Source organism: Labrus bergylta, chromosome 10, assembly GCF_963930695.1.
Source record: "Labrus bergylta chromosome 10, fLabBer1.1, whole genome shotgun sequence".
NCBI lineage: Eukaryota > Metazoa > Chordata > Actinopteri > Labriformes > Labridae > Labrus > Labrus bergylta.
This window is the reverse complement of record NC_089204.1, coordinates 28,810,134-28,835,781: the sequence shown is the minus strand read 5'-3', so window position 1 is coordinate 28,835,781 and position 25,648 is coordinate 28,810,134. Positions and strand designations below refer to the sequence as shown.

At 42.6% G+C, this 25,648-nt stretch overlaps 1 protein-coding gene across 1 annotated transcript in view; it reads right to left on the bottom strand.

Moving 5' to 3' along the window:
• micu1 (mitochondrial calcium uptake 1) overlaps positions 1-25,648 on the bottom strand; it is a 51,035-nt gene that overhangs the window by 4,750 nt on the left and 20,637 nt on the right. Inside the window, exons 6-10 of the mRNA XM_065959489.1 lie at positions 13,274-13,388; positions 11,443-11,525; positions 9,605-9,805; positions 5,449-5,586; positions 1,969-2,077 (exon numbers count right to left, since the gene is read on the bottom strand). Of these exons, the coding sequence (XP_065815561.1) occupies positions 1,969-2,077; positions 5,449-5,586; positions 9,605-9,805; positions 11,443-11,525; positions 13,274-13,388 (646 nt within the window). The remainder of the gene's footprint in view (positions 1-1,968; positions 2,078-5,448; positions 5,587-9,604; positions 9,806-11,442; positions 11,526-13,273; positions 13,389-25,648) is intronic.

Below are 25,648 nucleotides of genomic sequence, written 5' to 3'. Positions count from 1 at the left end.
GAATGCTCTGGATTTGTTTGGACCCCAGAAGGTAGACAGTTTTAAGGCGGTTTTGGACGCCCCTCGGTTTGTCAGATATGAGAGCAGTTATCAGGTCAACAGGTGTTGCAGCGATGGAAGCGGGCAAGAGAAGTGGTTCAGATAGAAGTGATTGTACCCGACCTAAAAAGCCTCTGCATGTTTCTAATAAGCTCCACGAGCAGAAACGTGCTCAAACTAGGATCAATATTGGAGATGCTTTTGAAAAATGGAGAGAGGTTAGAACACAGAAAGGTTTACAGACCCATGCAGAGCTGGATAAACACTGAAGCTTCAGAGTCCACCACATGGTGACCTGAGTGAGCATCCACTCTAGAGAGGGGGGAGACAGTTTTGAATTTAGACTACAGTACCCATTTTAAACACTAGGTGTCAGAGTTACATACTACTTCTTTAAAGGAGCGTCCAACTGCAGCTCCTTCTTATCAAAACTATAACAGCTTTCATTGTCAATAACTGTTTTAGGTGCTAAGCAGGGGCAAACATTATGATGGAGCTAATAATAAAAATATTTTTTATTTGTAATATAGTTTTGATTTAAAACAAATCTCAAAGTGCTACAGAGTCGAGGAAACATAATCAGCTGTTTTTTGTCGTTAGGTAGTGTTGTTTGTTTGATCTTTCACATTTTCTTATATATAAAAAGGGAATAATTTCCTTCTGGGATTTATAAAGTATTTCTGATTCTGATTTAGTTTTCTAATACTACATCAGTATTTTTTTTTTTGTTTGCTACATTTTGAACACCTGAGGTTTTAAAGGTAGGTGGGTTTTTCACCAGCTCGACACAGAGGCAGCAGGAGGCATGATGCTCTTTGTTCTTTTTTTTCATGGAGATTTGGATTATTTCAGCTGCACATCCCCGTGGTGCATCAGTGGGGATCAGTTCTGTTTATTTACATTTCATTAAGATTTGTTTTTGGACAAATAGTCTCTACATGTTGTTTTTATTCCAGTCCTGCTTTTAACTGTCTACCTCTCCTCATACAGACTGATAGGTTTCCACCTGTGCTTTTCTTGCTGCTGATTGGTTCCCTCTGACTTTGTTATGACCAACCATCACCTGGGAGATCTAAACCATTGTTGGCTGTTTTCAAACATGCACTCTCAGCCTGCCCTTGAAATCTTCCTGAGTAGCTTCTTCACGAGTCCCTCACAGCTTGAAGTTGAGGCAGCGGTCTCCAGAGGGAAGCCAAAGTTACGTCTTTTGATTGCACTTTTATAGTTCTTTCACACTTGCAGAAAACTCCTGAAAAAACTCCCAAGAAGGAGCTACATGTGTGAACGCAAACAGCTGAATTTTGCACTCAGACTTCAGCCAGAGTTTCTCCTGACAGACCTCTAGTTGTATTTTGATTTTTACATTAAAAAATGTGTCACTTCAGCTGCTGCTCCATCATTATTTGGTTCCTTGTATTTCCTGGTTTGGGCTCAATGAAGTACATCTATCTGTTTCCCTCTCAAAAGCTAACATAACAATCTAAAGTTTAACATTTACAGTCGTCCTTTGACGCACACGCCTGCGTACATGAGTGAACTACACCCTCCAGACGCATCGGATAGAAAGAGCATCCATGTAGCTACAGGTCAGCTCCTCTTCTTCCTCCAGTGATGAGGCCAGCAAGTGTCAGTGGGCATTACTGGCCTGCAAAGACCAACATGAAGTATTCTGTCATGTGTGCATGTTCTTGTGTGCTAGCATGCGTTCACTAGCAGGCCCAGAGGATGAGGTCATAGATGAACGGACGGACATGCGGATGACAAACGGCTGAATCAGGCTGAAAAGAGACGTGAGAAGCAGATCTGTCTGGCTGAGCGCTAACAGCTCAAAAGAGACGGGAGCATGAAAAGTGACAACAGTTGAGACTAATTAGAAAGAAGAAAGAAAGCGACAATGTGAAGATGGAAAAAGGGCGACCGAGGGCGTACCTTTATCTATGGAGGCTCCGGCCATGTGGTAGAAACTCAGCGCTGTGTCCACGTCGTTCACGTTCTTCAGGAAAGTGAAGAAGTTCTCCACCTCCTCAAACGAAATGCCCTGCACAAGAAGGGGGGGAAATAGTTTTTTTTTTTTTTTTAAAAAGGGGTCTGAGTGAGGGGGAAAATTGCACCTTTAATGTTTGCACTGACTGTTATTTAATGTCTGCTTTATCTTCTTTTTAAACATTGCAGTACACATAAACAACACAACTTCAGAAGGTCAACACTTTTTTATTTTTTTATAGTCAGGTCTAATTACAGATTTTTATATGTAACTGTCAACTGTTTATAGGTTCTTGTTTAAAGGCTTTATATGTGATTTTTTGATCCAGCAGGTGTCGCCCTTGAGCACCAGCATGAAACCAAAACAACTCGCGGTGCATTGTTGTGTTAGCATGCTAATGCTAGCGATCTTTATTACGCTCGTATCTTGAGATGAGATGAGATTCAACTTTATTGTCATTACACATATACAAGTATAGAGTAACGAAATGAGGTTTGGCATCTCACCAGAAGTGCAAATAAGCAGGAAGTGCAATGTAACTGCATGTAAATTTACCTGAAATGAGCGTGATCTAGAAACACAGTTAAGCAGTGAGTACAGTATGTTATTCTTCTTTTCTCTAGTCCCTCAATTAAACAACTTTTATACACAAGGGGAGGAGTCAGCCAGCCGTCTCGGCGATGTAAACAAAGTGAAGATAGGACTCTGAAAACTCTGAAAACATCACAGACAGTGGGACTCGGGTGTTACACCCATTGTAGACAGTCATGACTCACAGAGTTATTTTCAGAGGATAGACTTGATTTCTATTATATTTAAGTGTGAAAAATCACAAATAAAGCCTTTAAATTTCACATGTATTTATCCCTGCACGGGTTATGTACATTTCTTGTATAAGTCTATTTTTAATTGCACAGGTAAAAGTTTGATTCATCTCGGGGTATTCTTTAAAACTTTTTTTCAGGTTAATATATATGTATGGGAGGGGGGGGCGTCGGTTTCATGTCATGTATGTCTTTGTAACCTGCTACTGGATGCTTTGAATTTCCCTCAGGATCAATAAAGTATCTATCTATCTATCTATCTATCTATCTATCTATCTAACAAATCCTCTCTGCAGAGGCATTAGAGCGCCGTCATCCTGTGAAAAACCAGACCAATATATTTTCATGACAAGAGCTGCGACAGCACAATGCCGTTATGGGCATGAGCTCGGCAGAGTGACACAAATGACGCGAGGAAGTTGGCAGAAGCAGGACACACATGAATGAACAGTGTGGCACGGACAGACAGGGAAACACACACACACACGTGTACACACAAACAGACGCTCAGCTGCCACAGTGCTGATGAGCTCATTTGCAAAAGAAAAGCGAGCAGCTGGTGTTGGGCAGTAAATAACTCTTTTTCTCGTTTACAGTACAGGTTACGGCAGTGATGAGAGACGGATAGCCAGGTGGAAAAAGAGAGGATAAACAGCTGAAGAGGGGAAGAGCAAGATATGGAGAGAGAGAGAGAGGGAGTGATGCTTACTGCAGTTTAATTCCCTAGAGAGACAATTCTTGCAGCACCCAGCTCTTTTTTTTTGTCATGCCTACAAGGAACAGCAGCGTCCCGGTTTTCCTTTCTTCTGCTAATCGCTTAATTTACCCATCAGACGTTCTTCATCACAGCGCCTTCTGACGTCTGTGGAGCTTTAATGTATATATAACAGCTACCATGTGATGACTGTTTTTAAGGCCAAAGAAAAACAAACACAATATGGGAACTATTTCTCCATGACAACAAGACATGCATGGGTGTTACTTCACTCAGTTGACTCATGAGGAGGAACCAGCGTGAAGCCAAAGTTCATGCAAAACACTGGAAATAGAAAAGGCACACACGTACAGTGAAGATGGCTTCAGGGCTTCTAAAATATTTTTGCACATGTTCTCTTTTTGGTGCGTCCCAGTGGAGCCATCTTTTGCTCAGAGCAGCGTGGTGGTGTTTGGTGAGAATCAGTCCGTGCTCCAGATTGTGTGAAAAAAAATGGACGCAGCCACAAGGACTTTATCTACAGCTACATGAACCTCCTTTAGAAATATCTGTGTGACATTTTGGCTATTGCCATCTTGTTTTTTTCTCTCCTTCTGAAACAGAAGTGGATAACAGGGTGGCTGTGTCTTAATTGTGGAGCAGGATTGTCTTCTTATTGGTAGATCACAGTTTGTTTCTCAGCTCCTGCAGCCAACATGAAGTCCCTGGGCATGACACTAAACCACAAATTGCTTCCGATTTGGTGTGTGAATACATGTGAATGATTAGATCAGAACTAATATTCAGGTTTGGCAGTCTACATAGCATCAGCATCTGCCATCAGAGTCAGGGTTTTAAGTCAGTTTTAAGCTCTTTGAGTGGTCGGACGACTACAAAAAGCATCATATTGATGCGATCTTGATTGTATTCCATGAGGTTGTGTTGCACTGTCCTATGTCTTTTTATTTGTTGTGTTTTTGTTCACTGCTGTAAGTCAAGTTTCCCTTCAGTATCAGGGGAAACTTGTATCACAGTATCACTGATTGAGCAGCTCTGGACAGCTCCCTATGTCAATACTGTCCATTTACAACTCTGTTTTTTGCACATTTACATTTAATCTTTCATATTTAAAACTAGTAATGCTTAGTTAAATCCTGGATGTATATATTCCCATTCTTATTTTTGACATTTTTAGTGCTTATTTACTTTGTATTTAATATTATATTGTGTTTAAATTTGCTAATATTGTGTGTTTTGCTCATATTGTGTGTTGGACAACCTGCTGCTGTAACGCCACAATTTCCCAGTTTGGGATCAATAAAGTAATTCTATTCTATTCTATTCCAGGGACGATAAAGGTCTGAACTGAACTGAACTTCATAGGAGGGCAGATGCAGGGAGTCAAATCTGTAGCGGGCTGTAACCTCTGTATGTGTTTTTAACGGGCTAAAAACAGTCAACACTCTTTTTTTTTTCTTTTAGTAAGAGAACTTGCAAAGCTGTACTCAGTCTGAGATTAAAGTGTATAAAGAGTTGCTGATTGAAAGAATCAATAAGAGAGTGGGAGGTTATGGAGAGCCTGCATAGAAAGTGCCTAATAACAAGCACAAAGGGAGATGTAGGACTCTTTCTGCCCGTCCACCGGGCTCTGGCTTTTCCATCTTGGGTCACCTCAAAGCGAGACAGAAGAAACTAGAGGAGTGTAGGGGAGATAAGACGAGGCTCTGAACGTGCTGTCCTCGCCGTGTGAGAGTTATTTCCTCTCGTCCCTGTCTCTCTCACACTCTCACGATGTTCCAGAATAATCTCCTTTTCCCTCAGGCACACACACCGTCTGTCCAGAGTCCTCACATATGGGCCAATTAGTTAAAAACGCTCACACCACCAAACACGGCAGCATTAAATACCTGCGCATCCTTGAACATCTTCTTCAAGCCCTTCTGCATCTGCTTGAGTTTACGGGACTGGACGCCGCTGTAGGCCAGCAGCATACCGCCGAACTGTCTCTCTGTGATCCTGCCGCTCACTGGATCGTTCCTCTCGAACTGAAAGGGGGGGAAGAGAGGGAAACGAGATGAAGATTGAGTGCTATGCAGAGGGACAAATAAATTGATGGTCACAGGAGGGAATGCAGAGATGGGAAACAGTAAATACAAGTGTCAGGGTTCTAGTTGAATCATGCTTGGAGCGTTGCTGACATTAAATCTGCGTTCTTTTTTTTTCCTTTACAATGTTTCACTGGAGTGTGGCTTTACAGCAGCGGGCCCTCCACTGTGTCAGGTCAATCTGGTCGATTTACGTCGCAGGCCTTTTCCGACAGCAAAAACGACTTCCTCCCTCCCTCTCTCATCTCTCTCCTCTCTCTCTCGACGCATGGAGACCGTTCAAAATGTTAATTTGTCGCAGCTCATGACTACACTCAAAAAACAGCCTGGAGGGAGGATTTCAGGGGGCGACCTGACCGTTCATAAACCTGATGTGGATCTGTGAGGGGAGATCACATTAAACCTGCATTAACTGATTTATCTGTTCGGGGACCAGGAAACAAGCTGTGGAGACACATTAACATGTGAAGCCTTTTAAGCTGATGTGGTGACTTCGTGAGAAAACTGTTGCTTACATGCGGCTCTATGTTCCCCTGTAGTTTTGTTATTAACACTCAAGAAAAGCCGCAGTGCCCCGGTACTTGAACCGAGAGGTTGGAAGTGAAGAGTAGCGACGAGGGTTTATGAGATCTTTAATCTTTACTCCAAAAGCTATTTTTAATAGCTGGCTAATAAGCTCATTAACATTCATGCTTCCCACAGTTTGAGAGTCTATTTGTGGTGGTAGCAGACAAGAGTTATTATTTATAAGAGAGATTTTTTAAAAATTGAGGATGAGCGCTTGGGGAAGGGTACGAACACATCGCTCGCTTTCTGAAGTGGGGGGAGCAGCAGGTGAACAAAAGCAGACGTAACCAATCTTTTCATCACTAACACGCTGGTCAGTATTCTCTGCAGGACACCAAATAAATATCCATATCCACACTTTCTTTAAAGATCCCGTATTCTCCTTCATGTTGTCACTCAGTGAAACCTGTAGAGAAGCTTTGCATGATTTATTAGCTTTAAAAAAACTCCTTATTTATTGGAAAATGGCATCAGTAAAACCTGATTTCAGCATCTGCCTAAAACAGTTTGTTCCAGCTGCTGTCTCTTTAAGGCTCCCCTCCGTCAGTGCCCACTTTCTTCTGATTGGCCAGCTCCCTGGAAGCTTTCCAAGAGTGCAGAAAGCTGCAGGGCTACCAGGGGAGGGCTGCTCTCCAGTAGTGGGAGAATAGAGTCTATGTAAAGAGGTTTCACCAGCCTACGTCGAGGCTTGGTTTCATAACGGGGAACTATCGCAGGATTTGCATGACAAGCAGTTTAGCGCCCTCTGCAGATTCATGCTGGGATTACTCCAGCATACGTTTACCTCATGATCTGAGACTTTGACCATGTTAATGTGAGTTTTAAAATGGGGATCAGGTCAATAGGTAAACTTTTAGTAAGCTAGCTTGACAAAGCCTAAAGTTGCAGTTAGAGATATCAGGTTTCAGAAAGCGGCTTCTGAACTTTCTTTGTTCACTCAGGCTTTCTGTTTAGTATCCCTGATGTGATGTCATGCATACAGTATGTTACTGCAACTGCACTGCCTCGTTCTGTGGCTTTTCAGACAGGAAGTTACATAAATATACTCTTAAGGCTGAGGTAAAAGAGGTCATAGGCAACTTAGAACATCCCCAGGTGAAAACGACAGTCAACCAGTCAGGTAAAAAGAGAGCCAGCCACTTCAGGCTCATCAGACCCGGCTTACTCTCTAATCCTGCTCTGTGTCTTTAAAAAGATACTGATGTCTAATTTATTTCAAATGATGTGAGCTTCTTGGACAGCATGTTGGTACGATAGAAAAACTGCACAGCAAGCACTCACCAGGTTTTAAACTTGAAATATTCTGCTCAGAAACAGTTTACTTGGGAATACGTCCAAAAAAGGAGAAACTACAAGAGTTGCATAAACAAGAAACAAAGGGGGAACAAGAAAAATGAGTTTCACACCCTGTGAAAAACAGCTTGTGAAACACGGCCCGGGGTGAGCTGCAGCCTCATCAAACACGGAGAGAGAAGTGAGGGCAAATGCTGCGAGTGAGACGTCGAGAACCTGATTGAATCATACGTTAGCGTGGACCTTATCTGTCCTGGTTTGATTTCCCTCTCTGAGCAGCGTCGCATCATTAAAACCTGTCAGACAGCGCTCCAACCTGAGTGCTATTCTTGGAGCGTCTCATGAGGGGGGGCACATTACGCTACATTTAATAGATTAGAAAAACAACATGGACGACGACAGTGATCAGCTGCTGTTACAGTGGAGGCAGCGGAGCATGTGCAGTTTCACTCTGAGGAGACGAAGAAGTTGCTTTAATGCTCAACAGTCACAGCTTTTGAGAGAATGACACTGAACAGAGCTGACAGATGAGCACACTGAGGGGCTTTTTATCACCCTCTGCCTCGTCCTTTCCTTTCTAACACTCACCTGTCACTTCCTCCTCGCCTTGTCCCCCGACTCTGGAACATATTTTGGTTTATTGGACAAAAATGTAGCAGGAAGTGACAGTCCTTCCTCTGAGCTATGAAGCTGTCAATCTTGGGGAAAACATTTGGTCTCACACCTGATGAGGATACGGCCTCTGGGAACAATGTGCATTTGTTTCTGATGCGGCCAGCAGTTATTCAAATACGCAACAAAGGATCTCCAGGCCAAGACTTCCTGATCTGTGAGCCTGTCTTTGTGTACAGTCTAATTTGAGATGCAGGAATTGAGTCGAGGTTGAGCGAAGACGTCTTTAACCTGACAGCTAGCCGCCTTTATATGCAGATTATATCGAAGCGTTGTTGCTCGTGACACAGACTGTTTTCCTGCCAACAGCCAGAGACCGCAGAAACACTAATGGACGATACACAAATACAGGATCACCCATAATATGAAAACAAAAAATGTTGTGTTCATATTATGGGTGATCCCAAATTTGTTCAAGCCTAATTCGACTGCTTACAGTTGGATCAGTCCATTCCAGCTTTATGGGGGTGCACTACTTAATGTCTAATTTCCATAGATCTGTCTGTTTCCTCCAAATAAATCACAGCCTATCTGGGTGTAAATATAAACTTATTAAGACTTTTAATATAGCTCTAAAAGTACTTTTAATCATCAAAACAGGGGCATGGCATCTACTTTCAAGTCAGGCTCTCATTGGCTGTTAAAGGCTGGAAACAGCTAATGGAAGGTTGTCATGTGCCAAATGAGGTGTCAATCAAAAGGTCAGAGTGCAGCCGCCATTTCGGATTTTTTGGAGCGCAGTGGAAAATATTCAGTAGAAAATACATTGGGGGTAATCGGGAACAACTGTGGTAAATGTGAATCGCTTAGTGGATTCATGTGTTTGGATTAAATCTCTCACTGGATATGGACCTTTGTCGATGCAGCAGGAACCTTTCTTTTGAAATATTACGACGGGGAGAGTTCATTTAATCTTAAAATGGTAGATCAAAAGACTTGTTGTTGAAATTGTTGTTTCTGAGGAAGTGGAACAATGAGTGCAAAAAAAGGAAGACATTTGAAGATCAGTCGACTATAGGTCAAATCTGACCAGTCTGATTCGACTGTAAATACTCAGCCGGGGTCACCCCTAGTTCATATGCATTGATGTTTTAAAAGATTAGGAAACTAGGGCGCAGATGGTCTAGTGGTTTGGTGGTGGCCCAAGCTCGAGTCCTACCTGTGGCTCCTTTCCTGCATGTCCTTCCCCACTCTCTCTCCTGTTTCTTATTCTATCTATCAAAACTGTCTTATCAAATAGAGGCAGAAAGCCCCTAAAAAATAATCTTTTAAAAAATAATGAGAAGCTGTTTTGATGTAGTCCCTGAATGTGTTCAAAGCGGACTGAAAGATTACAGCCAAGCATGCACACAATAACACAGTGAACCTGAATATTCTCACTACACAACACCATTTCTCCATTTTTCTTCCTTCCCTCTCTCATTACCTCGAGTTTGAGCACATCGTGCTGCAGTTTCCTCTGAAACTCCAGGAAGCTGCCGATGGTGAGTTTCCCCTTCAGGTCCTCTCCGAAGAAGTAGGTGGTGAGAGCCGAGCTGCAGCCGGCCGTCTTCAGGGTGTTTCCTGTGGTGGAGCGGTCGCGGTGTCTCATCCCCATACTGGTCTGAGAGCGAATGATGCTCTGGACCTGAGGATGTGGAGGGGAACGAGTGGATTAAACAAGCAGTGATGGCTATCTCCTTTTTGATTTATATAAAGTGACTAATGGAGCTCAGCGTAAGATCAAGAAGGAAGACTTGTTATGTTCTCTCACACATTTGTTCCACTTCCTCTGTCTCCCTGCTCTGCTGATCACCTGACTTGGGCTGTTTACTCTTTAAGGCTGAATCTCGATGTCCTCCCTAAACCCTCAGTCCTTACTGCCCTTATTGACGTCACCTGGAAAGTGATTGAGTGCATGAGGCTACGAGGGCTCCAACGGTTAAATACAAATGAGACAGGACTTTGTAAGTTCTGTGTAACCATGACTACATGATTTCATGTGGCAAAAGCTTATTTAAATACAGGTTTATCTTATCTTATATAAATATGACAGGACTAATGGGCTCTCTGTTTTTGTTTATAGACTTGCAAAGGAGTTCTGAATTAGCTGTAGTTTCCAAATAACCTTTTTTACTAGACTGTAAATAGAGCGTGGTTTCACCTTCCGTTTTTTTTTTTACCATCTCTACCTTTTTTCCGTTTTATGGCGTTTGTTTACCTTTCAATTGTTGTGGGCTTCCCCGGGAAATCATATGTTTCACGTCACAATGCTATGAACTATGGGTACTTCCCTCACAATCCCCCCCGAAGATTTCTGCCTTTTAATAAGGTAGTTATTTCTTACCACTGTAACTTTTTCTGCTTCACTAAAGTGCTCATGATGGATAGGCCAGGTCTTTGTAACATAGCAATAAGTAAGGTCTTTTACCTGCTCTTTTGTAATGTTAACAGACAAAGAGTAAGGTATTTTACCTGCTTTTTGTAAAGTGTCTTGAGATAACACTTGTTATGAGTTGACGCTATACAAAAATGAATTGAATTGAATTGAATTCCTCCATCACCACGTCCACCAGAGTCTAGACTCCACAGGGGGGGGGGGGGGGGGGGATCCTATCCTGCTGTCGGCCTCATCACCCCTGAGTACATGAAGTCGTCATGATGGAGTCTAATCCCCCCCCACATTTATTTCCTATATTGTTAAATAAATAATTCTCCATTCTTAAGAAAGTCTCTCCTGATTGAAATAGTCTCATAATAATTGGAATCTGCCCACAATGAAGAAAGCACATTCTTGTTAGAAATGAGTCAGAACTCTGATAATAAACTTTGAATCCGACAATGTAAGTTAACTCTTGCTCTTTGTCTATCTCTAACAGTGAGATAGAGAGAGAGATAGAGATAGGTACCGCGTTGCATCGTGCAGCATTGGACGCTCGCTGTCCACATTGCATCCATCCAACGCAAATTGGACGCAACTATCTAAACCCTGCTGAAATATCACAGATTGCAGAGCACGGCGCTTATTTTCTCCCTCTGACAAAATGTCACAGTGGTGCACGGCGATGCCGGGTCTTGGCTTTATTGCCTGTCAGAGAGTGTTAGTGGATATTGTAATGCAATCAGGAGCTATACTGTAGATATTAAAGCAACAGTCCAAAACACACGAGGGCCGGCTGTTTCCAACCTTGTGTGTCCTTTAATATGTTTACATTGTGTGTGTGTGTGTGTGTGTGTGTGTGTGTGGAGTTATTATGTGGCTGCTGGTTTTTTTTTCAGTCTAACCTGATCAAACTCCTCCAGATCCACCTCTCCGTCGCCGTTCAGATCGAACATCTTGAAGGCGATCTCAAAGTTCCTCTGAGGAGCTGGACACCACAGGACACAAAAAACACAAAAAATCAGAAATCAATACAACACATATGGAATTAAAACAGCAACAACATGTCACTGGATCGACAGGCGACAGCTTAAGAGCGTCACACTCGGTCGATTCACATCAACAACTCAGCTTTGATCTTTTCCCGCCTGTTGTGCAATTTAGATGCTTTTGGGTTCTACACTGTCTGCCCAACTCTTGAGCGGAGGCTCGTTCTGTCATGTGATGAAACACAGGGCCAAAAGAGAAACAATATTTACACACTAAATCATCTCTAAATACTAAAAACATCCATTTATATGTACAAACCCACTCGTTCAGGGGAGATATCAAATATTAATGAGATCAGGCAAAAGATTCAGGCGGTATGAAAGCAGTAAATATTTATGTACCACCATGAAGCCCGTGAGGGGAATACGTCCTCCTTTGTCTTTTTTGGTTGTTAAAAGGATTGAATCCAACCATAAGGCATCATGCCCCGTCTGCTTCAAAAAGACTTGTCCTTGAAAACGTCCCCGCAGACTTCACCATATGAATGGATTATAATAAATGGTCGGGCTAAGCTGGGGATAAAAGTCAACTAGAGATCTGATTCCGGGCTTCGTTTTCATTACCTCGAACTCTCTGACACGTCCAGAATGAGGAAATGATGTGAAAATTGACTCATTCTGCGTCCACAACAAATTCTAGCTCCGTCTTAAACAAACTGATTTTGTGAAAAAAAACAACAACAGCTCCGAGGCATTTAGCTCAGCAGGCACACATTATTAACTTTGACAGAAGTGCAGATCATAAATGAGGCAGCCAGCCTCGTAAGCGGGCAAATAATGATGCACTAGAACACCTCTCATGTCTTTACTTCCTGTCTTCAATGATGCAGTAAGAAAGCAGAGGACATAAAGAGATCAGAGGTCTGATCGAGTGGAAACGTCTGGGAGTGACATGTCAGTGTGCAGAAAGGTGCAGTTCTTTGGGTGGCCACTAGAGGCAGGAACCAAAAGTGAGTCATGGGCCATAAAGTGCTGTATTAAAATGTCCAACTTTACAGTAGAAATTAAGGTGTTTACAACCCGGTTAAAAGCTCTACATTTTAATACTTTCATAGATTTATATTAGTCACAACTGTTCAGGAGCTGAATGATTATGAACTTGTTTGTTTAATGATATAAAGGCTTAAAGTTATGTATAATTACAGTGACACATGGCAGCTGCTAACTGCTAGGTGCTAGGCTGTGTGGGAACAGTGGTCCCCACCAATCGTAGCTGTGACTTTCTGGGGTTGTGGGTAGTGTAGTTCTTTTCCCCCAGATTAAGATTAAATCATGTTTTTCTTAAAACCAGGTCTTCTGTAGGATCGTATACCATCGCTAATAAGCAAATCTGCAAAAGATTAATGAATGGGATTTTTACTTCCAGAACCACAAGGTTGAGCTCTTTTGGTTCTTCCCTGCAGATAGGTTGGCAAGCTTTAGTGTAGTGAATGAACAACTCTGGTAAGCATCCATCCAACACAAAAAGAATCTCTGCGGGAAACCTGATGGTCAACTAAACTAATAAATAAGCCTACCCTTCTGGCTCCTAAATACCAACATGGCATCAGCTGATCTTTGAGGTGGGTTAGGGTTAGGGGTTCGGTGACATCCTTTATTTTTGTAAAGTCTTTGGGTTTGATTAGTCTCAGAACATAAAAGCCGTGGGTTAGAATGGCTCCTCCGTGGAGTTCAGTGCTTCACTTACTGGACAGCACGGTGGTGAGGAAGATGTAGTCGGAGAAGGAGATAAGGCCACATTCCCCCAGAGTGAAAAAGATACTGTCCTCGTCTGCAAACTTCTCCCTCTCCTGGGCGATCTTCTTCTCATCCGGGCCGGGACAGAAAAACAAAGAAGAAGTATTAGAACTCAGCTCAAGCACTGATAGCTGTCACAGCCATCCCAGTGTTGGCTTCGTGTGTGTAAGAAGACACACACACACACACACACACACACACACACACACACACACACACACACACACACACACACACACACACACACACACACACACACACACACACACACACACACACACACACACACACACACACACACACACACACACACACACACACACACACACACACACACACACACACACACACACACACACACACACACACACACACACACACACACACACACACACACACACACGATCGGGGTCATAAGGATGGCGATGGATACGACGTTTTTAAAATCATGCAAATGCTCACAATGCATACACATGAAGCCGTACAGGCAGGTGAGAGTGGAAGTGACAAACAATTAGTCTGCGGTCAGTTTTAAGTACGAGGACATCATCAACCACAGGTTGTACTCACGGCGAAAAAATGTACACAGAGAGGGGAAACATCACGAGAGACTGAAGCACAAACACACACTATTCTTTAACCATATCTGTAACACAACTCGATCGCATCAATCAATAAAAACAAAGTTATAGTAGCTCTCTTTCACACACACACACTCACAGAGTAAACTTACATTTTCCAGTTAGCATGTTTATACTTACAGCATTGCATGACAACAGAAACTACATCACATGCACACTACACACTCAGATATAAGGACTTGAAAAAACATTGTCCACCAAACATAGTAGACAGAGAGAGACAGAGCATGCCTTAGCAGGGAGGGAGGGGGGAGGGTGGAGGGACAGGGCCACGCTGAGCCCGTGTGGAGTTACCTCCGTCTGTAAGAGGTCCAATTCAGAGGAGGAAGGAGGAGAAATAACTGTTAGAGAACAGCGGGGCCTCTGCTGTCTTTAGCAGGGCCTTGAACAACAACAAAAAAACAAGCATGTGCATTCATAGTGTCACACACACACACACACACACACACACACACACAAAAATACATCTTGCTCAAAACAAGATAATTGGGGGATTCCACTCAAGCTAAGAATTCAAATATGTCCTGCCGTCTCTGCAGTCTGTAATTAGCATTTGCATGCATGAGCGCTGCCTGCTAATAATAATCAAGAATGGCTTTGTCTTTCTCTACAATAGAAAATGATGCATCTTTAGCACAAGTTAAAAATGTTATTAGACCTACCGTTTGTCTCCTTTTTACATATTTCCAAAAGACTGCATAGAACGATGAAGACAATGTGATGTCACTACTGTTTAAGCCTATAGTTTAGCACCTTTGCCATCTCCTTCTTGATGGTATGGTACCTAAAGTGACCATGTCTATACAACATGGAGGAAAGGTATTGTTGCTAAATCAGCTGTTTCACTCTGAACGGGGCCGTCATTTTCAAAGTGAACAACATTCTGGATTAAAGAGTTCAAACTCAAATGGTCAAATGTTGCATCTCTATACATTCATTCTAATTATTGCAACCAGCTGAATCGCCCCCTACTGGCTATTAAAAATAAAATTGGAATCAGCTGTAAAAGACTCTAAATCTTCAGGAGCTTTCCTTAAATGTTTTTAAAAAGACTTCTTAAAGGCTTTATATGTGATTTTTTGATCCAGCAGATGTCGCCCTTGAGCACCAGCATGAAACCAAAACAACTCTCGCTGCATTGTTGTGTTAGCATGCTAATGCTAGCGATCTTTATTATGCTGGTATCTTCACACTGCATGTAAATTTACCTGAAATGAGCGTGATCTAGAAACACAGTTAAGCAGTGAGTACAGTATGTTATTCTTCTTTTCTCTAGTCCCTCAATTAAACTTTTATACGTGAGGGGAGGAGTCAGCCGGCTGTCCTGCCGATGTAAACAAAGTGAAGATAGGACTCTGAAAACTCTGAAAACATCACAGACAGTGGGACTCGGGTGTTACACCCATTGTAGACAGTCATGACTCAGAGTTATTTTCAGAGGACATACTTGCAGGATTTCTGCTACATTAAGTGTGAAAAATCACATATTAAGCCTTTAATGATCTGGAGGCGGGCATATCTGGCTGTAGATGTTTTAACTGACTCTTATTGCCCCCTTTTTGATCGTCTTGTTGTTGATGTTTTATGACACATTTTGATGAACATTTCTTATATTTTGTGATTCCTTTATTGGTGTTAAGTGTTTCATGTCTGAAAGCCAGTAAATTGTGTTGTCTTGGCCAGGAAGCTCTTGTTAAAGAGATTCTTAATCTTGATGAGACTTTTCCTGGTTAAATAAAGAAGAAAATTTGCAGCACTTTGCAACCAATAGGCTTCATCCCATTCTAAAACACACATGGCTGTTTTTGAAACCGCCTATGTTCAATAGTACGCAGTATGTACAGCATACTACATATGTAGTCTGACTGCCAGTCAGTGGTTATTTTTGCAGTAAGCCAGGCCCGGCTAATCATGGAATGAGTTCATAAAAAAACAGCTCAGCTGACATCAAAGACCTCTACAGTGTAGCTTCCACCTCCAACCACAAGAGATTAATTTAGATTTTCTTGATTTTAAGAATCAAAGAAGATAATTGATGGTATCTTTGTGATTATTTCTCCCCGTCAGGATGTCCGTCGCTGTCCATCATCTCGATCTCTGACCAGACGCTTTGCCTAAAGACTGGTTCTGATGCATACTGTAGATTTTATCCAGAATCAGTACAACATCTGGGTATTTTTGGCAAACTGAGGATCTGCATTTTGGTCAAATCAGTACATACTACTAGTAAAGTAGGCGGTTCCCAAAACAGCCTGTCTGGGATCTTTTCCTCCAAATAAAAGCTAGTCCTGTTTTTTTTTTAATTTGAAAGGAACACAGACTCATTTACAGAAACATATCTGACTCTAAAACTTGGTGGCATCCCCCTAAACAGAACAGCATAACATGACAAAATGATTTTACATTCTTATCCCCCCCAAGGACCGACTCCCTCCTCATGATTATACAAACTGTATAAAAGCTGATAATATAGAAAACTATCTCCAAATGGAGTCCATCTTGACTCTTGACTTGACTTTTAAATACAGGAAGTAGTGGTTTCTACTGTAACATTTATTAATAATGATTATCTACATCATCGGTATGAGGGGAGAAGGGAGTGGGAGAGAGAGGGGGAGGTGAGAGAGGAAACAGTTATTTTTAGAGCATCCCAACCAGGTTGAGAGAAACGGAAAGAGAGAGCAAAATGCGACTCTTGATGCCGTAAGAGTTTCAGGTGTTTGCATGTGTAGAAGTGTGAAAGAATACTTGACAAGAAGAAGGAGTGTCGAAAGAAGAAAGTAAGAGAGTTGTAGAGAGTTTAGGTGGTTGGTATTGGTCCTGGAATATGACACACATAAAAACCTCTCAGGGCCCAAGGTGAACCAGAGTCCTAAGGCCAGTCCACAAAACAGAACGGACTCACAAAGTGTGCAACACAACGGTCAAGCAAAGACTCCTGCCCACGCTGACAGACACACAACTACATACACGAGAGACGTAACCACACTGGGCCTCATTATAATGATCAGAGCGGAGGCCCTGAGCACATTAAGCGTAATAAGTCACTTTTTTTTTTTTCCAGTGGCCTGAGTCAAGGTCGAAAACACCCACGCAGATCCACCACGGTGACATTCAAGGCAAGACGTCTGATTGTGATGGCGGAAAAGAGGAAGCAGAGAGCATTTTCAGAAGAAGAGTTTGTATGAGCACACAAACCGATAACATCTAAAACAACAAAGCTTTGAGTCTACTCTGAAGCCCAATTCAAAGGAGAAGATAAATGTTTCGCTGTGAAGTCGACAATATGCATTTCACACTCTTGCTCGCTCTCACAAACACAATAAGCTATCATACAGAACATCTCTGCAACAAATGCATGCTGTAACACTGTGTCCTCTTTCAAGCAGACACAGGTTTCCCAGCAGTGTGTATATCAACCTCCACTGTTGGTTCCAATGTGGCATCTTATGTGGATTTGGTGGCTCTGCGTTGAGAGATTACATCCCGTCCTCTCCTTCATCCTCCATCTTTCTGTCACCATTGAATGCCACATCTTCCCACTGACTGACTGAGTGCACTATTTAATGCTCCAGATTCAGAAATAAGCCACCCGACAGCAGCGAGTCCCATGCATAAGTTTAAATCCGCCTTGAGTGTTTCCATATGTCATGAGGTTAAATTCCATAGAGGAACATCACTATGAAGAGTGGGGAAATCTGTTACGTACCAAAGTGGAGTTTTCATTTTGTATTATTATACCTCCAATCCCTTTTAGGTGCTGCTCTCACGCTCGGTGCCAGGTGATTGAGCTCACCTGGATCCACTTTACCAATCAAGGCCAGAGTGTACGCAGCAGGAGAGAGGAGGCAGACGGTACAATTGGGCCGTCTGTCTGTGTTTATCTGACGTCGAGGTGCTCTAGTGCGTCTCTTTCTCTGTCTCTGAAAGAGGGTTGTCTTTTCTCTACTTCGGTGCTCCTTTGTTGTTTGTAATTACAGTTAATAGTGTTTTTTAGACAGAGGATCTGCTTCTCTTTGGTTTGATAAATAAATTAGTTTTGAGTTTTGTGGAAAATTAAGTAAAGCCAACCCTGAATTTAGTTTTTCTATATATTTTCTCTCCATCCTACTCCCCTCATTCCCCGGCCACAACAAAGTCCAAGGTGGATTCAAACTTATGCATATAATTGAGATGTAAAACCTTTACCTGTCAGAGATCCCTATTAGCTACCATATTTCCCTTGGCGGCCATTTTCTCCGTGTCTTCTCGGTTAAGTATTACTGCAGTTTGAATCATCAACTTGAGGATGCTTTGCTAATAAAACACGCTGCTGGAGTAACAGAAAGGATCTGAACTACACTGAAGTTGGTTTTGAACACTCTTAGTAAACTTCTCCCTCAGCGCTGATCTTTAAACGCCTGTAATCTTAATTGCTGCAGCACTCGAGTTAATTAAGAGCTAGAGCCTCGTGTGTCAGCGTGCACGTCTGTTGATCAGTGTCAACTCAGCAGCCGTCCGTGTGTCTGAACAACGTTTCTTTCTTGATCTCTGCCCTGAGCCTGCTCACATGTTCACATGCGTCTCTGAGTGTCAGCTACGCTACGGCCAATTCCACTATCCCTGTCCAGATGACAGACCGAGCGGACCAACTAGCCGGTGAGCTGAGGCAGAAATGCAGCGCTGACAGAGCTGCTGGCAGGACGGCGCTGGCAGACAATTGCACTGCTGTCTTACACACACACACACACACAGTTGGGGTTAAGGGTTCAGTTGGGGCTAATCTCCCGAGTGCATCAGGCTAGAAAGAAACCCTGATAGCTGCCCTGGACACATTTCAAGTAGCCCAATCTTTGCACAAACTAGGCTTACAGAAGTGAGGCCAGGCCAGAGGCTTTCATGCAAAAAGGCAAATTATCCTTCTCCTTTATTCACATGAGTGGCAAAGAAACACTTTCTAAGAAACCCAGGGAAAAGTCACATTATTTATAAAGAACTTGGACGACATGAAAATGTCCTGAGCGTTTAAGCAAATGATTTAAAAACCCAGACCAGGGAATTATTTGCTTGCAGAAATATACCTTTCTTTCAGCTTTAATCAATTAGCTTTCCTAAATTTTAGTTATTCAGTCTATTAAGTCATAGCTGCGCTGATAAAGCACACGCTGATAAAGCACACGTTTAATTCTGACCTCCAGAATTGTAATGTCTTAATTTAAGAAAACCAGCAGCTGCTGAAGCGACCGTGATGACCATATTTCAACACATTACCCTGCAGACTTCTGGCATGGACGTTGGGAATTTGTTCAGTACAAGACCTTCTTCTTATCTCATCCTATGGTGCTGTGATTGGCTAGGCCAGCAATTAAGGATTTTAATTTCCAACCAACTTCCTAGTTGGTAAGAAGGACATTTAAATTCAGAATCACCTACTCTAAAGGTAGGAAAACACTCCATGCTCTGGTCAATATGCAGGTTTAACCTGACACAGCCTGCAAACATTTTTACCTACATTTTCTAGATCAAATTGATGTTGGTCTGCGCCGCTCCAACAGGATGATATCTGTTCATTGTGCTTTTTTGCGTCACGGTAGTAGAGCGCACAGAGTAGACCCATTGAAAGGAGCTACAGCCCCATCTAGTGGCAGGACGCTGCGTTGCAGTTTAAGTATAACATGTTATCGCATTTGAGGCTAACATATAAAAAAATAATAGATTGCTTTACTGACTAATTATGCTGGTGCCGACTAGAAATGTTGATGAATGCGTAGGCGGTCGGTCCATTTGGATTGTCGATGAGTGATCGCCGCTCTGGGTCGCTACCCGTCAGCCTTTTTTCAGCCGATTTGACATGTCGAAACGATTACAGACTACTGCCACCTGCTGGCATGAAGAGTTATTTCCGTTCATGCATGTGCAGAATGTAAGTGGTAGTCGGCTGTTGGCTATAGCTTTTGCGGTGTGTTCCCGTGCAACTTTTTTGGCCAAGACAAAGGTGTCGTCGCAGTCTGCTTGGTGTGTCAGGGCCTTAACGGTTTTGTCGACTAATTACAGGACTTACTAACTAACCCAAAACGTGATTATTTTCCAAACCTTACAGAGTGTGTTGCAGTTTGTTCAGAAACAGATTTTGGTTTCGACAAAAGCAAAAAAGCTTTATGGACAGAAGTCCTGAAGGCAAACTGTTTTCAATAAGTACCAACCAACCACAGCAAAGAAGGGGGGTTTCATGAGGTGAAGCTCGTGAGCCATCCATCCGTTTTCTTCAAGCCGCCCTCTTGTTGTTCACACTGCTCTATCAGCACTTTGTGTGTCCATACACTTGGCCTAGGAGCTGAATGCAGCACAGACTTGGCCATCCCTGACACCACTGTACGGACTGCAGTGCTTTGTCACTGATTAGATCTGTGAGCCGGTCCAGCACTGCAGCTGCAGACACCACGATAACACCATGCAGATAATCAAACAACTGAATTTAAGATATATCGCTTGTATTAAAGCTTTATATAAGTATAAATTATCAGACTGTAACCCACAATGGCTTTTTTTTTTTTTATCAGATCATGTCACAACTCTCCGTTAGCTGGTGTATTCTCCTCTGAGCATCACAACCAAGACATGAATTCAGGATGTGCTGCAGAAGATGAAAAGCTCTGCTGCAAAGAGAGGAAATGTGCCCCCGCTCTCCGGCTGTATATTGATGTGTGTTTGAGTGATGTCTGTCCTTGAGCCATGTCTCATCTTTTGTTCAGGTGAGTCTCAGCAGACCTCGGAGCCCTATTACACCATAAAGAGAGACTTGTATAGTGCGACAGACGGACAGTGCAGGAGGGGGGGGGTCCAAACATATGCATTAAAAATGGATCAGTTCCTTCATGCCGCTCTGTGAGATGTAGTAGCCCTGGGGTTACCGTCACTACGGCAGGTACAAAGAAGACGCAAGTTGCAGGGAAATGGGAATTGATAATGACCTGCTTTGGGGGGTGAAGTCAAGCCAGGTCGGAGCCTGGAGTGACGGGAAGCTCTCAGAAAAAATGTAGGTGTGAATACCTTTCAAAGACACTTTCAAAGATGCAACGAAAGAGCTCAAAGAACAGAAAATGCTTTCTACACTCAACGCACCGACTTCAACACCTTTAAAATCATACATCGCCATGCATAAGTATTCGACCTACTTTGACCTTTCCCCTTACTCACCGTGTTTGAGAACTAAGCATACAGTATGTGCGATTAGCTGACTCAAACTCTCGCTAGTCAGCACCACAATTACAAGTTGACTTAAAGGTATAGTATGTGAATTGTATGACAATGTTTACATTCAATTCATCTAAATTAATTAGAAATTGACTAAATCTCAGTTATACATCATTTTTTGTTGCGTGCTTACATTACCTAAAATATTTCCAACAGTTATCAATGTCAGAGAAATCCGTAATTTTATAATATATACATTTTTATCGTTGCCATGGAAACACCGGATGTTACATTAAAGTAAGGAAGAGGGAGCTGCTGCTGAAAGCTGCCGTACTGTCGCTGTATGTGCTGCTGTGATAAAAACGTCATGTAACTTATACTTGGAAACATCGTCTGTAAACTTATTGTCTTTCTCAGGTCGGTTTCGCCCGTTCGTTTTGGGGGAGGGACGGAGTAGAAGAGAGAACTCCCATGATTCCCCACTAGACATCATCTTTTGTTATTGTTTTGATTGAGAGCCAAATTGGTGGTGGATTTTACATACTGTGCGTTTAACTCATTATTAATGTTTTTATTAATTCAGGCCCACAATGCCGGCCAAATGTTGTGTCTAAGCTGTGATGCAGCCGGCTGCCACTAGTCGGGGCTGTAACTCTGGTTAACTGCCATTAAGCTCTACTCCCTTTATGTTCAGCATAGATGGCCTCTCATAGGAGCAGTGTGGTCTGGCGGTTTTTATGTCTATAACATCGTAATAAAATGTGATCTCATGTTTAGCGTTGTGGTCGAATTTGACTGTTGAGAGTTTTCTAAATGCAAGACTAGTCTGAACTTGTGTTTTAATTGAAAGGGAAATAAGTTGCTAGGAACATCCCTACTATTTACCTGAAGACAAATGCTTGATACTTATCTTGACTGTGGATTTACAGAAAACCACTTAAAACCTTTACATTTTTCTGAGTAACACCACCTACCACTTTAAAATAATGATGTCATTTGCGTTGGTCCATGACATACAAGCTCGATAAAATCTTTTTTAATTTGCAGATAACCATGGCAACATGTAGGGTGAATACTTATGCAAGGCTCTGCTCGAACAAAATCCATCACTCACCGTCAGAGTGGTCAAGACTGACATTTTCTTCTTACCCATATAGATACCTCCAGGGCAAAGCGCTACAGTCTGAGGGCGGGCGGGTGGGTGTGTGGGCGCTGAGAACAGTAATGTATTAGCTTCACCACCTCAACTCTCAGGGGTAACAGCAGAGCAGGTGTACTGTTAATAACTCATAATTATTGTGGGAGCAAAATCAGAATAATGGACCCTGATGTGGAACGCTTAATAAACAAATTTGGGCCGCTGAGGAATAGCAGCTGTCTTACGAGAGGAGGGAGGGACTGGAATTAGACGACCAGGTGTACAGACAAGCCAACCTCGATTACTACAGATTAGGAGGGAAAAAAGAGTTGAAGAAAGAGACGAAATGAAGAGTGTGTTGCAGAAAAGAAGGCATGTGAAAATGTGCAGACAGTGAGATAAATAAAGAGATAGAGTCGAGAGTCCGAACAGCGGCCCTCTGGGAGCTTCCTGTAAATCAGAAAGAGGGAACATGACAACAAGTTGGTGTGACAAGAGGCTCTGTTTTCCATGGAGCAGCCCCCCTCTGCACTCCCTCAGAGTGACAGGTGTCCACTCTCAGCCGCAGCAGGTCACGTTTCAGACGCTGTGGCTTTCCACACAGAGTGAGCCACAGCATGTAGGAACAGTTTTGGATACATTTAAAAATGTTAAAGTCCTGCCTTTAGTGTCTCTCAACCATGCTGTACAGAAATCATGCAGACAATCCAGAGGATGGAATTGTGCAGGTTAAAATATCAAGCACATCAACACAGCCTCGACGTTAGCTAGTAAGAGCCATTTCCATAGGTCCAAAACCACCCTGTGTTGCCACCATGCGCAGAGAGGGGGCGCCACCACCAGCTACTTTCTCTTTTGAGACACAGGCAATAGAGCAAAGGCATGCTGGGAGAAATAGGCTAGAGTGCCAAAGCATGTGGAAAGCTAGAGCTGACATTTCTTGGAAGAGATGACAGGAGGAAGAGAGTAGATGTTTTAAAAAAAAATAGCAGAACAGAGGGAGTGCAGGGGAACAGCCTGGCTATGATTTGGCGTTCTTATAAATGTCTTAATGTAGCTGCTCTTTGCATCTCAGCTTTTGCAAGATTTGCCAGTCCTATAAAATGTGACTGTAAATGTATGTGAACTTCACTTTGGGGCGCTGACTGGTGAGTAAATTATGTAGTAGCGCTGCAGTGTTTAATAACCCCTGTAGAGGCAAAGTCCTCCCCTTCAATAATTCAGCAGGGCAAGCATAGCCCACAGCTGTCTCCAAAAGCTATATACAAAGGGCACCTGGGAGGTCTCTTAACACAACGTCCAATAACAATACACAGTGTGAGTTTGCCTGTTTGATACTTGCACACACACACACAATGGGGTGTGTGTGTGCCTACTCGGGTTTCTGTCACTCCCATCATTATCAGGTGTACAGGTTGTAACCTGCCCTTTGCCACGCTCGGCTTATCGTCACATCATCTTGACAGACAGAGACATTCAGAACCTGCTTAAAGGCCAAATCATTTAGTAGAGAAAACTTAGAGGTCAGGGCTCATTTATCTGAACTCACTGTGAGTACTTAATGTGTTCAATCAGAACTTTTTGAATCGCAAATAAGTTTCTGCAACGCCCCCCGTGGGGAAATATTTAGGAGCAAAGACATGCTACAATGAAGCTAAACGTTTATGTAAGAGATTTAATGTTATTAAATGACCTGCTGTGTGACATCAGCAGATAAGGCAGAGGTAAAGAACACCACGGTGTCAACACAGCGGTGTCTCCTCAACCTAATTTGTTATTTCTAAAATGATATATCACAAATATCATGGCTACGCACAGGCAATGACGATTACTGTATTCCTCCAGCTTTAGACTTAATTTAAAAATGTTTGGCAATAAAAGTATATTAAAGTACTCTTAGGGCTTGGGTCCACATAGCCAGTGTGTCTTTCGTCTGCCTCATGGCCTGTGCAGAAGCCTCTGGAGGCCACATCTAAGCATCTTCCGGCGGCCATGTCAAGCCCTTCTAGTTGAGACTTCTTTAAAAAGGTTCTGGCATCGTCTTCATCATGCCTCTTGTTTCGGCCGTCAAATCATATGGACAGGGGACTTGTCACCCCGGGGGGAACCCAAGAATATGGAGTGGAAGCTTTCCCTGGCTGTGGCTGTCTAAGAAGATGGACGACATGACAGCTCGCCATGTTTTGTTCCCTCCTGAATGACCCTGCCTTCTCCATGTTAACTGATGGGGGGCATGGGTCAAACTATAAAATCAATGTTTCTGTCATTATAGTTTTTTCTCATTGTGCTGATTTATGTCTAAGTTTTTTTTTAAACAGTTTGGGTTTAATCAGTAATTTGATTTATTAAAAAAAGGGGGTCTAGCAAAATCTACAACTGATATAAGAATCTGTCGCTGACTGTGCTAAGCCTAAGACGGCGCCATTTTCTCGGTAGGTTAAATTAGTGTTTTGGTCAACGGAAAGGGTAGCAAGCCATTACTGCACCTCCCCTTCTGACCATCTCTGGCTCAAAATGTGCAAGATATCAGCCGCCACATTGGTGGTGTTTTGGCTTTACTTTTTTTTTTTTAAGAGAGTGGTAGAGAAGTGTCGTCCATCTTTATATACAGTCACTGGATTCGAGCTGTATGTCAGACAGAAAATATCAGAATGGAAAAAGACAGGGGGTCAGATTGGCTCTGGGACCGGTGGGGAGATATGTTATGATTGTTGTGTCCAGCAGAATTCTTCATGCACCCACATTGCTTCTTCTTTTATTGCTTTCTGACCAGGCAGCGACAGTGAAGACTTTATTAAAGTCATCCATAAGAAGAATAGGACGAGACTACCGCCGGTTTGTGCTCAACCTCAGACATCACTTTTCTGATAGTTGGAAACTCTACATGGACACAGGCCCTCAGGTTATCTGCACTTTAATGTACTTATGTGATGTGTCAAAACAGCCTTTCAGAGACCAGTAACTTCTGTGACCATGATATAATCTGCTCTACTGTATGAGAAAATAATGTGAAATAGTGGTGGTTCCTTATTTTACTTCCTTCATCGACCTTTCAGGTTGTGTACAACACTTACAGAACTCTGCAGGATGCATGTGAAATCAGCTTTTGGATCACCAGAATACTGGTCTCCTGTTAGAAAATCTACATTTTAATGCACAGTTTGGAAGTTGTCCTTTGCCCAGAGGTCGTAAACTAAACTGAGGCAGTGACTCTGGTTGCACACTTGCTGAAGCTGAGATGTCTTTAAGACGGTAAAGATATTTATTAAGCTGTTCCCCTGTACTAAGAGCAGATAAAAGCTTAGCCCTCCATATTAATACAGAGGAGGGAGAGAGTGTAGAGAGATAGAAAAAAAAATAAGAAAAAGGAAGA